The sequence below is a fragment of the Drosophila gunungcola genome (genome assembly GCF_025200985.1).
Source record: "Drosophila gunungcola strain Sukarami chromosome 3L unlocalized genomic scaffold, Dgunungcola_SK_2 000003F, whole genome shotgun sequence".
Taxonomy (NCBI): Eukaryota; Metazoa; Arthropoda; class Insecta; order Diptera; family Drosophilidae; genus Drosophila; species Drosophila gunungcola.
In genome coordinates, this window is record NW_026453179.1 from 4,401,814 (window position 1) to 4,415,311 (window position 13,498).

General features: G+C 41.1%; 2 protein-coding genes across 2 annotated transcripts; one reads left to right on the plus strand and one right to left on the minus strand.

The window, feature by feature from the left end:
* Positions 1-4,295: 4,295 nt before the first annotated feature.
* Positions 4,296-5,653, minus strand: LOC128258290 (uncharacterized). Its single transcript, XM_052989843.1, is given in 4 exon segments — positions 4,296-4,695; positions 4,697-5,187; positions 5,428-5,553; positions 5,630-5,653. Coding segments are annotated over 3 exon segments (876 nt in total). The 5' UTR covers positions 5,537-5,553; positions 5,630-5,653; the 3' UTR covers positions 4,296-4,419.
* A 5,683-nt stretch (positions 5,654-11,336) lies between these two features.
* LOC128258509 (odorant receptor 65a) lies at positions 11,337-13,148 on the plus strand. The gene is made up of 5 exons (XM_052990151.1): positions 11,337-11,794; positions 11,849-12,020; positions 12,081-12,604; positions 12,658-13,021; positions 13,076-13,148. The coding sequence occupies exons 1-5, from the start codon at positions 11,655-11,657 to the stop codon at positions 13,127-13,129; spliced, it is 1,254 nt and encodes a 417-aa protein (XP_052846111.1). The 5' UTR covers positions 11,337-11,654; the 3' UTR covers positions 13,130-13,148.
* The last annotated feature ends 350 nt before the right edge of the window (positions 13,149-13,498 follow it).

Consider the following 13,498-nt stretch of genomic DNA (forward strand, 5'->3'; position numbering starts at 1 on the left):
CGACCCGTCCCGTCCCGTCCTTTAGTATCCCAATCCCAGCTCTGGGGGCTCATATTTCAATTTCGATTTTCGAAAACGATGTGCGAGCTAAGCGCAAACAAACAAGCAAGCCAAAGCAAACAGATAAACGGCCAAATACATTGAATGAGTTTATACCGTACATGTGTATATATGCATAATATGTATAACTGCACTCAGAAAATGGATCTTAAAAAGAAAACACTCTATAGTGCAAATCGATTGAAAATAAATGAGAATTTGCAACTCCTTAATAAGCGCAATTAAAAATGCATACGAATTTTATGGAATTTATTTACATTTACCATATAATTAGCAATATTTAAAGTGTCAATATAGAAATAATTAGGCAATTAATTCATATAAGTATAAATTTAGTTTGTTTTTGTTGCGCTTATAACTAGTATGTTGAAAGAATTATAAAATGTAAAAGAACTATAATTTAATTAAAATTTAGTTAAAAATATATTTGAAGTATTTTGTATATAGCAGAAACAAATTAAACATTATTTAATTAAGATATAAACTAAACTAGCAAAACTTAAAATTTTGAAAGGTTCTACAAAAACTTTATAAAAAGAAATGGTTTTATTAAGTTAATATGGTTCCACGAGTATATATATATTTTTTCATGTATTGTTAATTTTTGGTAGCTGGAGCTAAATAACTTCTACAACATACTGATACAAATTGAAATTTAAATATATTTTTTTTCAAGTGTTGAGTGGATGTAGCTGACATATCTATGCGTTGTGTCCGACATGGGATGCGACACGGATGCGACTCGGAATTGGAGCTGGGAATGGAATCGAAGCGCGGCGGATGGCATCGGCCTGGACGCTTGGAGTTTGCAGGATCGGGGAGGAAGGAAGGATGGAAGGGAGTGGATCGGCTGCCGTTCGCATAAAACGCAGTGCAACTTTGGCCCTGGCAGTGCCGATGTCGCCGACGTCGTTGCGAAATGTCCAAAAATGAGGCACAAACATGCGCATGAATTTTGCAACTTGCCACAGCCGCAGGTTCAGCAGCAGGACTAACAAGTTGCCCCCTGCCAGAGTCGTTGTTTCGGCCAGGAAATGCAGCGCAAATAAATGAGGCAGCAGTCGCTTGACCCTCGTCCGCCAATATTTTAGCCATTTGTAATTTTATATTTTGTGCCGAGAGGGTACGAATACGACCCAGCAATGTTTGCTTTTTAGATTTGCCTTATTGGAAATTCTATCTGGAGCAGGAACATGTGTTCCAGTTTTCGATACGTATTGTACATTTCTTTTTTTTTTTTGGGCCAGCACGAGACTGGCAGCTGTTGCCCGGGGGCAAGTGTTGGGCCAACACCTTAATGGCCCGAAATGAGCCGGCGAGATGCCAAAACTTTGGCTAATTGCCAGGCGGGTCGTAGACAAGTGTGGCTTTCGCGCCCCGTGGGGCAGCAGTCGCCGCAGCACTCAGACAGCCCGGCATTTGCATAAACATGCAACGTGTCTAATACCCGGAGCGAGGAGATGGACCAGACCGGGCCCAGACTTCCGGCTGAAGGCCGATACAAGCACTAAGCTACAGTCAAACTTGGTTAGGCCAAACTAGTCTTCCATTGTTAATTACTTCAATCTAAATAGTTAGAATGGGACAAATCACTAACCTCTTTAAAATAAAATAAATTCCTTATTACAAAACTAAATGGTTGGGTGAAAGTATACAGCACGTAAATAATAAAGATATGCAATTTGTGTAGAGAAAAGATGGTTTAAATCCTATTAGACAAAACAATTTTCTAGTGCAAAAAAATATTAAAACATTTATTTTTAAAACGTTAAGTACCTAAGCTTACTTTTTTTGTTTAGTCAGTGATAGTTTTGAGCCAAAGGAATGTAGTCTTATGTGCCATAACAATAAAGAATCAATTAACAACCGGGACAGACATGGAAATGGCGTGGCCAGGCAAATAAAACTAAGCAGGAACTGCAGATTTTGGCCTTGACTTGGGACCACAGTTCCTAAGATTCTATCGGCCCAAAGCAAAAAAAAAAAAAAGCGCCTTTCAATTTGGAGCAGCTTCAACTTGGCCCTGGCAAAACATTCGAACTTGAACTTGCCAGAAAAACTACCTACCGCATTTCGTGGCAGCCATCCGAAAATGGACAAAGTCAACGTTCGGCGGCATCTCGCAAGTGGCGTTTTGTCAAATATTTTCGAACAGTTTGTGTCGGCGAAGGACTGGTTTTTGGAAAGCGCGGGCTGGCGGAGGGTCTTCACGACTTTTATTTAATGAATTTCGCAAATTTCTGGCGGCAGCATCTCACGCATGCGAATGGCTCTGACAAGCCCAGCCAAACAGAACTTGTCTCCGCCGTACACAGTGTGCACATAATTGTCTCAATTCTTTGGATTCCGAGGATCTGCAAGTTGCACAACCCAAACAAACTGAATGAGTTCTGGCGGGGACGATTATCGGTTATCTGAGTGTTTTAGGCGCCTCTGGGGAAGATACAAAGGCCCCGGCTATGCGAGTGAATATTGTTCACTGGGGTATGGAAATTGCAATAGCTCAGGCCTCAATTTAAGGTTCCTCATTCCCGGACCATCATTCCGAAAAGTCATCAAAAAATATTCCATTGATTTGCTCACTGAACAAGCCTAGTTCGTTCCTTGAATTCCATTCCCATTCGTTCATTTAGGCCCGAATCATTTTGCGTAGCTTTTCACTGAGCTCTACTACATGAGGAGAAAACTTTTTTTTTTACACTTTTAGGGCTCATTTTAAAGTAGGTGTTTTATTTGTATCATTTTGCGTAGCTTTTCACTGAGCTCTGCGTCAATTACTACATGAAGAGAAAACTTTTTTTTTACACTTTTTGGGCTCATTTTAATGAAGGTGTTTTATTTGTATTAATATTAATGTCACGATAAAACCCAAGCATTTTTGTAGTTCTAAGATCAAAAAAATTTTATGAGAACTGAAATGAAAAGCTTTCCTTTTTTTCAACCAAACATTCAAAATCATTTTCTGTGTACGTAAATTACTAGAAAGAGATGATTCCACCGGGAAAAGAGAGAGGCTGCGTTCGTTTCCTCCAGCATGAATGACCAAACGCAGATGACAATGAGCCGGGCCAACAGGGAAACTGGCCAAAACGACACGAGACGGCGGGAACAGTGCCTCAAAAAACACTCGCACAAATCGAAAAGGAACGAAAACATATACGACCGAAAAGAAACGAAACGAAAAACAATCGTCGTCAGTCAATTCGATTGCGATTCGGGGTATGCGCGACAGGTATGCCTATGAAAACCGGGCTCAAACTCCCGGCGACTCCCGGCTAAAACCTGGCGACAATTTTTCAATTGTCTGCCGGGCGACTTTGGCAACCACGGAGGTCGTCGTCGTTGTCGTCGTCGTCGATGGTTGTTGTTTTTGCCGATGCCAATGCCGCATTGCACACATAACCGGCAATGAAAAGCGCCGCAGCATTGCAAGTTGCATATAAAAATCTGTTTTCGACTGCGACTTGTTAATTGCGCACATCGCGAAGGGGGCCATTTAATTGTTGTCGCAGCTACTGTTGGCTGCCTTGAACCTGCCTAGCTGGCTAACTGGCTAACTGGCTGGATGTCTGGGCCAATTGTGGGTATTGTGAATTGTGAATTCCCCACAATGGGCCCTGTGCGTGGGCAGTCCCAATTACGCGTTCATTCGAGCCCGGCGGCACAACCGACCGCTCGACGCCTCCCGCTGCGCAGGCTCACCCTTTAGCTGGCCTCTGTTTCGGCTTACAACTTACAAGAGCGAGGAAGCGAGAGCAAAACCCCGGCAAACGAAAACAAAACTAATTAATAAATTAATTATGCCATTACAATAACATACACACACTCACAGCACCACGAGAAGAGCGACGCCGAGACTCACGCACTTTAATTATGAATATTTTCATGCTAAATTATGCATGCACTTGCCGGAGCAAAGCTGGCTAGGTGGTCACATACAGAGTATCAACAAAATTTAAGGGTATACCCATCTCTATCAAAAATTTCTAAGACAAAAAAAGAGTATATACTTGCAAGACAAGTATTATTTTAAACTTCTAGATATAAATTTACAAATTTAAATCGTCAAATGTTTTCAAAAGTTTCCATATTTTTAATATGAAATAAATGTTTTTCACCTGTTTACGTATCTAAATTTTATCTCTAGTTATTCTGTACAGCAAATAACAGTTCTTAGTTGAATGGATATAACCTTAAATATTTTTTCATTTAATTATGGAAACAAAACAACACAATCTGTTTGGGATTTATTTTTCATTCTATATGTATATTGATAGAGAATAAGCAAGATGGACCTCTGGACAAAATTGAACAAATAAGTAATTAAAATCTATTAGTTTATCAAACCATGCTTTTGATTTACAAAAGTAAGGTGTAAAAGATAACTAGAACGGCCAGAACTCCCTGCGGAATGTTAAGTGTGGGCGCGGCAGATCGCTTTTTGGGATAGTAAACGGTTTTCTTGGAGAGCAGGATGACCTGTGGTTGTCCTGCATTGGGTTGAACTGCAGGGACAACCGGGACAGGAGCTGGAATTGCCACTGGAACTACAGGAGCGACTGGAGCAGGAGCAGGAGCAGGAGCAACTGCAGCTGGAACGGGAGCAGGAGCAGCTACAGGCACCCCAGGAGCCACTCCAACAGACAACAGGAATAACAGGAGCAGCAGCAGGAGCAGCAACAGGAGCTGCAGCTGGAGCTGGACCTGGCGGACCGGCCACATGAGCAGGGATCACCGGCGAAGGCTGCGGCATCACAGGCACATGGGCAGCACTTGGAGCACTGGCAATCACAGGAGCCGGCTGATTGGCCTGCTTCAGAGTGGGACAGATCAGGTGCTGCGTCTCGGTATAGGACTTGGGATTATTGGGGTTGGGTTCCCGAACGGTTTGCGTGTAACATCCATTGGCATCCGGAGTGCCGGTCTCAATTACAGTCATCTTCTTGGGATCTGGATGTGCTGGTGCCGCCACAACAATGGGAGCTGCGGGTATGGGAGCACCTGCCGGATAGAAGTGATGCACCTGGGCAACAGGAACCGCTGGAGCGGCAGCCGGCGCCTGGTGGGACTTGGCCATAACGTTGCCTATTATGCCGCCAGCTATAGCTCCACCCAAAAGACCCACGCCTAAGCAAAATAAAAGAGAAAAGTGAACATGTAAATTGGTAAATATTTTATTGGAGTCCCAATTTTCATTTAAGTTTTTTATGAGGTAGGGTATATTTTTATACTTATACTTAAAATAAATTGAACTTTGAAAAAAAATATTGAGACTGAGATTTATTATTAAATTACTATTAGTTAATAGTATGACAATAAACAACAATTAATACAGGCTTAGAAAATTATTTATATTAAATTACTTACCAAAAGCGCGTTTACGACCACGTTTCGGATGTGCTTGGCTAAATGGCATTAAACTCAAGCCGAGCAAAGCCAACAGAAGACAAACTTTGGTCAGATTGCGGTTAGGCATGGTAATATAACGGAAAACTGGAATCGTAAGAGTTATTTGGCTAAATCGGCGTTCAAACGTAAACTGATCGCCGTCTTGTCACGCTTAACTCACTTGATCGGTGGAAAAGAATGTTTCGACTGTGCAAATATTTACACAGTTGCCTTGGGAAAGTTAACGAAATTTGTCGTATGGCGTATATTTATTTCTCGCTTAAATTTCAATTTATGCGGCACATGAAACGCCCATTAACATGCTTGGCGTCTTATACCTTGAAGTATATATTTAAGAGCCCCGAGAATTAGTATAAGAGATACTTCCTTATGTACACAAGTGTTATTATTATTATCAAATGGTTAGTTTGGATGAGATTCACACACATCATATTTTATCAAGTCTTTCTCTCATAATATAAATAAAGATACTGGCTGGTTTTTGTGACTTTATTAGTTAGTAGTAAGAAGTTATTTTTACATAATAGTATTTGTGAAAAAAGATGATTATACATGCTCGAAGTAAAACAGATTTGAATACCTTTTAAACGACCTATAGCACTAGTTTATAGCATTCGAAACCAAACGTTTATAAACCAATTGATTTTCTTGGTACAATGGAAATCTTTCGATATTATTTTAGATTTCAAATTCCGCTCAATAGAAAAGCCCACATATTCCACCGGTGCAGTTCGTCACCACCTGGGCGTTAACTCTGATAAATTTCGTTGTTAAATTGCACCTTAGTTCCATTAAAAGGTACCATCACTTCGAACCTCTATCAACCCACGGGTTCTGGTTGTTTCGGTGGTGGTTGCTACTGTTCCTCCAACGGGAGTTGACTTAATTAACCGCCCCAGGTGAGGCTGCCGCAGTCGCTTTCGAGGGAGCGAGTTCAGATGGGTTCAGGTGAGGTCGCGCCGGGGACACAGCAGCAGGTTGGCTTCGTTTTGACATGACTGCGTTTTTTTGGCAGCTAATTAGTGACGTTTGAATTAATTAAATATCAAAAAGGGCAATTTCATGGAAATTTTCCCAACGTTTCCCAATTTGCATTTGTGGACTGCAAGTGGTCGTCCATGGCGAGCCAGTTAGATGAAATCTATAGCATTTTATTTGAAATTTTATTCCCATGTTAACAGTTATATTATCCTTGCGGCTATATCGGAACACCATCCCCAGATTTGCCAGCCCAGCGAACTGCGAGAGTCGGCGTATGATAAATCGCAGCATTTACGTGTGTGCGCCCAGGCAAATATATCAGCCGAGCAAGGTCATAAATATTAATTGTGTTTCGGCGGAGAGACTGACAATGGAGCTGGGAGCACACTCTAACACTGTGGAAAACAATCGAAAAATGTGAGATAAATAAAACAAATAAGTAATGTATATAATAAATAAATATTATACCCAGGGAGCAAAAATATAAACCATTTTTTAAAGAAAGAATATATATACATTTTTTTAAAAAAGAATTACAATATTCATACAAAGGTGAACTTTTTGAATACTTTCTAGATTATATTGCAAATAAAAGCGTTTATTTCATGTATATAATATGGTGCTATATAGTGATACAGTCACATAATTATAATTGTTTATAATATGAAATTTATCCAAACTTTATTAAACGTATGAAATTGTAGATCTTGCAAAATTAATTAATTCATCTTTTTAATTTAAAAATTTATTAAAAGTTGGTTTCATGCAAATCGAATAAATATAATTGTTTAAAAATATAAAATAATAATATAAATTAAGGAGAAATATTACCATCAGGACATTTTCCTGTGTACGGGGAGTGGGTTCAGGACCTATCCCTAGTTTGCATGTCTCGCCCGTTGTGTTGCTGTTGCTGTGGCTGTGGCTGTGTTGTTGTAATGTTGTGCCGGCCTATGCCCGTCGGCTAGGTGTTGTTGCCCGCTGTTCCCGGTCCGATGCCATTATCAATCGATCGAACGCGAGCTGCATTTGCTTAGCGGATTGCGCATGACCGAGCCCCAATCGAAGGCAAATACCTCGCATATTGCTAATAAATATTCAGCGCTCGAGTGGTGTGCGGCAGTGGATTATGTTGTGATGGCGCACCGATGTCCTGGCCCCGAAAACACCAGTGACAAGCTGTAGGATCTGGAAAATGTTTGCAGAGCAGCCTCGCCGAAAGATTTGTCCGCTTACTTTCATTAGCCCGGCGCGAACTTAAAGCCAGCTTCAAGTAGCCTGCAGTCAGGAGTTATTCATAAGCGTGGAGTGCCTTGCAATAGAGTGGACTGGAGTGGAGTGGTCGAGGGCAGTCGAGTGCTGCTGTGATTAATATCCCAGGAATGCAGTTTATTGTTGCGCGACGACAACAGCAACGAAACTGCTGCTGTTGCACCGATCTGTGGGCTGGGGGGTGGGGGGTGGGGGCGTGGCAGTGGGAGACACATGGCAGGAAGGTAGCACCACCACATGTACTGGGGTCAGCGCAGCCAACGGAACTTACATTGCAAGAAAATATTATGAGCTTATCATGTGATTTTACCCAAATAAAAAAGGCATGTTTTATTAGCATTACCAAAGTACGAAACCGTTTGCCATCAGGTACAAAATATCACCTTAAAATACTATAAAAATATATTGATAGTGGGGAAAAAACATTCAAAATAAAGATTTAACGATTTGGGTAATATCGTTATAATAATAGATCGGTTTTAAAGAAACTATACAAACTTAAAAACTAACACTCTTGCATTTCTTATAAGTTAAGTACATTTTTTTTCAGAGCATCGACATTATGAAGAGGCTCGCGTCTTTTTCTAAAGCCGCGAGGCGACGCAAATTTGTGTGCATTATATTTTGCCTTTTTGTTGTATTTCCCTGGATTTTCTTTTTTTATTTTTTGTTGCCGCTAAGGTTTTTCCTCAGCCATTTTAGCTCAGTTATAAATTACGCCGGCCACTCGCACGAGTGTGTGTGTGTGTGTTGCATAATCTGAGTGCTGAAATCTTTGGCATCCACTTGAGAGCAAATGCAAACAGCGCTGGCGAGGATGAGGCGGGGGCATCCAGAGAACCTATTGTTCTAGAGGCCCCACAATGGAGCCGGGGAATCGGCGCGGCTGCAGAATGACCGCCACTCTCATAATAGAGTCATAAAATTTTAGTGCGCCGCTTGGCCAACTCGCCGCCCGACCCGCGATATCGGGGAACCCCCGTGGCGCCTCGGAACCTCAAAACCGTTTCGCTTTGTTGGCCATTGTCCCGACCATTTACTCGGACCATAGAAACATATAATTGTGATTAATTAAACGACATAAAAGTGCTTTAGATTCAGCATTTCGATGCATTTATTAGCCGAAAAATCACTTGAAACTCTCCACTGCGCGATCTCTTTCTCCGCTGGATCTATTATCAATTGTAATAAAAGTTGGCCTTTCAAATTTCAGACCGACATTATTCGGGGCGTTGCTGCTGCTGCGGGCTTTGTATCGGGGAGTATTTATGGATTATCCATGATATGGGGTAATCCAAATAGGTAGTTGCGAAAGTTGATAACAGTCTTGATCCTATCAAGAGGCTACTAAAGGTTAAGTTTATTTACGTTTCACAGATTTATGGGTTTTACTAACTGGTTATAGCTTCAAAATATCGTAGCCTATCATAGAAGGTTATTTGGAGTTTAATTACTTTAATTTGAATCCGCTACTCAGATTCATGGGCTATGTAAGCTTTTTGGTACTCAATTCATTGTCATTTAAAATGGTTTGGTATTTGAATTTTTCACTATCGATCTCCATTTTTACTTTTTATGACGATCAGGTCTTAAAATGATAATGTTTTTTAAATTAAACTTGTATTCTACTTGCATGTTTTGTATATTTTCACTGTGTGTTTTTGTATAAAAAAGTGTATAATATTTATTCCCTGTACATTATTTTGATATCAACCAATTACAATTTATAGTATTTGTCATTACATATCCCATTAGCTCTGGTTAAATCATTCCAGCCCGCATTTGAAGAGCAGGTCGTACTTCAAAGAGCCACTATACCACGACTAGTCTCCCTAGGAGGAACCTTAATTGAGTTCATACGGCGCATTTTTGATTGTCAGCGTTGTCATGGCCAGCGGACGAACAGTCGGCGGACGGATTGGAGTACATCGCGGCTCAGGACAGAGAGCCCCAGCGACAATGGAGCACTCGAGGAGCTGGCTTCGTTATCACACAGAACATGGCAGCACATGGGAATTGCTGCCTCCTGGTGACGACTGCAGCCAGAGGGACAATGGATGGGCAGTGGCAGAAGCATAGGAATAGACAGTGGCAGTGGCAGAAGCAGAATCCCTGACAAGAGCAATCCATCCACAAAGGCAAAGGCATTTCATGCTCATCAAATGCGTTGACATTGAACAATTGCGCGTAATGTTGTCGTACACTTGACAAGCGCGCAAATTGTAGTGCTACCTGTACTTGAGCGGAAATCTTGCCCAAAGCGAAAGCTGCACCACTAGATTCAGTCCCCCCAAAATCGATCTCCGTTTGGTCTAGCCGAAAAGCAGCCGACTGCTTTTGATGGAAATTGGCAGAGTTGTCTGTCTGTCTGATTGTTGCGACGTTTGCCGTTTGCTGTTTGCCGTTTGCTGTTTGCCGTTTGCTGTTTGTTGTTTGTGGCCTTAATGAAGCGGACGACATTCACCGGACAAGTTCCGCTCCATTGCCCCAACGTCCCTGCCACATCCACATCCACATCCAGTTTCCATGTCGGAGCCACTCGCCAAATATGCGGCGACAAGTCCTCGCTAAATGCTATCCAGATTAATAAGTCCCGGCCGTGTGGGTGATGTGAGCCGCATGTGGAGCGAGAGATACGATAGGTAAAGTCAAAAGTCGCCCCGGGCCAGACGTTCTTGGCGATATGTTTTAACACACTCAAACAAAATGTAACGAAAAAATCAACTAGTTGGTATGTTTCTAAGTCCAATTAAACAAAAACAACTCAAAACGAAACACATTTTCCTTTTTTAAAAAATTCTAATTGAAGCTCTTAGAAAAAGCAATTAACTTTTATTTCAAAATTCTTACCAAATTTTATACACTTTTAGTTAAATAATAAACATAAAAATGTTTATTAATTATTAAAAAGAAAACATTTTGTTGCTATTTAACTTTGTAAATAGTGAAAAGGTTTTTAATGAAAACATGTAGTTGTGTTTTCTTTAAGTAAAAATTTTAAAATCCAATATTAAGAAATACTTAAAGTGAAGAACGGTGAAAACAGTTGATAGAAGTCATAACTCTTAATTTCAAAGGAATGTTTTAAAATTTCATTGAAATTATTAGCAGAACTAAAAAAATAATAAAATAAATATGATTTGCCTTAACACTTGTCATTATTGTGTAGTTTAGTTTTTTTCAAAGCTCCAATTCACTTTTCAAGTCTCAAGTTTTATTCCTAAACGTGTATTTTAAAAAAGTGCAAACTATAATTGTATATCTGATTACAAGAGATTGCAAAGTATTTTTTAGAGTGCATGCCCCCCTAAAGTTGACTTTGGGGCTACCAAATTTGGCCAAGGCAATATTTTGTTCGTTTGGCAGGCCGTTAGAGATTTGCAAAAGGTAAAACTGTAAAATGCATTTCGGTTTGCCTTAAATGGAGCGGGGAAAAGCCAGCAGAACGCACGATAACGAAAGAAAAGTGCAAACATTGTTGCAGAACCGCACCGAGTGTGCAAATTTGCCTTTGCCAGTCCGCAATCCGCATACTGAAACTGGCAACTGCAACTGCACTGGTAACTGGTAACATGCATTCGAAACTCGGCCCCACAACAATGGGCCAACAATGGCTGAGTGGCAACGAGGCGGTGGAAATCTGCTCGGCTCGATAATCGCCTGGCACTCGAAGGCTGCTCCAATGATTTTAAGTGGACGGTATTCCGGAGTATTCGCCAATAATTGCAGTTGCAAATATGAGTTTTCCCATTTTCTTTTTCCAATTCCCAGGCGGCCACTCGGCAGCTGCGAAGTTCTCGGCCGGCAATTGCCGTAATGAGCAATAAGTTCCTTCGTTATTTATTCAGTAATTCCACACCTCGTATGCGTATAAAAAGCAGTTTGCAGTTCCTGGTCACTCGGCACACCCAGTATTTGCATTGGGTTGAAAGATGACCGAGCTGCAGATTGAACGTAAAAATTGCAAATGGGATCGATTTTGGAGTCCATTCATCGAAGGCTGGGCAGTTTTCAAGGATCCCCAGGCCCATTCCACGCACATAATTGCCTTCTGGACGCGGGACCAAGTAAAGTAAGTCCATAATGCTGTCTGTTAAGATCGAGCTTAATGAAATTCTTTTTATAGGGCGTTGTGCTTATACACAAACTCTGAGGAACGGCGAGTGACCAGGAATGTGGTCTGGCACTATTATATTGTGATCCAGCTCGCTGTTAGCCTGGCAAGCCTGTGCTACGGCGTTCTCGAGTCCATTGACGATATTGCCATCCTGGGACGGGATCTGGTCTTCATTATTTCGGTTCGAAAAAGAAATGATCCCTTGTAATCTGTCATTAATATAAGCCTTCCAAACTCGTAGGTCATATTTATATTCTTCAGACTAATATTCTTCGCTCAGTATGCAAATGACGTTGATGCGGTTATAGATGCTCTCGAAGACATTCATCATTGTGAGACAAAGGGCCCGGGCAGAAAGGAAGTGCAGGCCACGAAGCGTTTGCACTTCCTATTGTTTATGGCCTTGATCATCGCTTGGTTTACCTTTCTCATTTCTTTTGTCCTGATCAAAATATCAACGCCCTTTTGGATGGAGTCGGTGACACTGCCATTCCACGTGGCCTGGCCCTGTCATCTGCACGATCCCTCGAAGCACCCGATTGCCTATTGCCTGATCTTTGTAAGTCAAAGTACCACCCTGACATACTTTTTGGTTTGGCTCGGGGCTGTGGAGAATATGGCCGTGTCCATCTTCTTCGAGCTGACTTCTTCTCTGAGGGTCCTTTGCATAGAGTTGCGTAACCTTCAGGAGCATTGCCATGGTGATGAGAGTCTGCTGGAAAGAGAACTACATCGTCTGACAAAGTTCCATCAGCGAATCATCCTGTAAGACCTTCAATAACTTCAATGACCACGTAATACCTCTGCTCTATTCACAGACTATCTGATCATTGTAACAACATTTTCAACAGAGCATTTATAATGCAAATGCTTGTAAATTTCTTTCTGGTCTCATTGTCTCTTTTTGAAGTTTTGGTAGCCAGAAAGAATCCTCAAGTGGCAGCTGAGTATCTGATTATTATGATGATGACTCTAGGGCACCTGTCGTTCTGGTCGAAATTCGGCGATATGCTTTCCGAGGAGTCAGCAGAGGTGGCCGAGGCTGTCTATGAGGCATACGATCCGACTGTTGGTTCCATCAACATCCATCAGCACTTTCGTTTTTTTATCCTGAGGGCTCAAAAGCCACTAATCATGAGGGCTAGTCCTTTTCCGCCTTTTAACTTGGTAAATTATATGTTTGTAAGTACGATTTCAAGCAGCCCCTTAGCAATAATTAAAGGCATTCTTTTGCAGATACTAAAGCAGTGCTATTCAATTCTGACTGTGTTGTCGGGAACTTTGGAGTAGTTTTTATAGTTTAATTTTAAGGCTCTATTACTGTTATATTTAATATTTAAGGATATCTATTCTATTCCCAAAACTTTTAGGTGCAAGAGCAGGGTAGGAACAGTTTAAAAAGTAAAACGCTTCATACAAATTTAATTTTATTTTGTGCTACTAAAATGCTTTGTTTTACTTTTTAAAGTTTGCTTACCCTTCTTTTGCACCTAAAACATCGAATTTTAGATATCTTTTTTTTCGGTGCAGTACTAAGTAATGTACATAACGCTTGTCGAGCAGCTTTATTAAATCCCTAATCATCTCTGAAAATGATATCGACCATTTTGGGGGCACTCGAGAAAGTTCTGAAAAGAGCCTGCATTTTATGCATGCGAC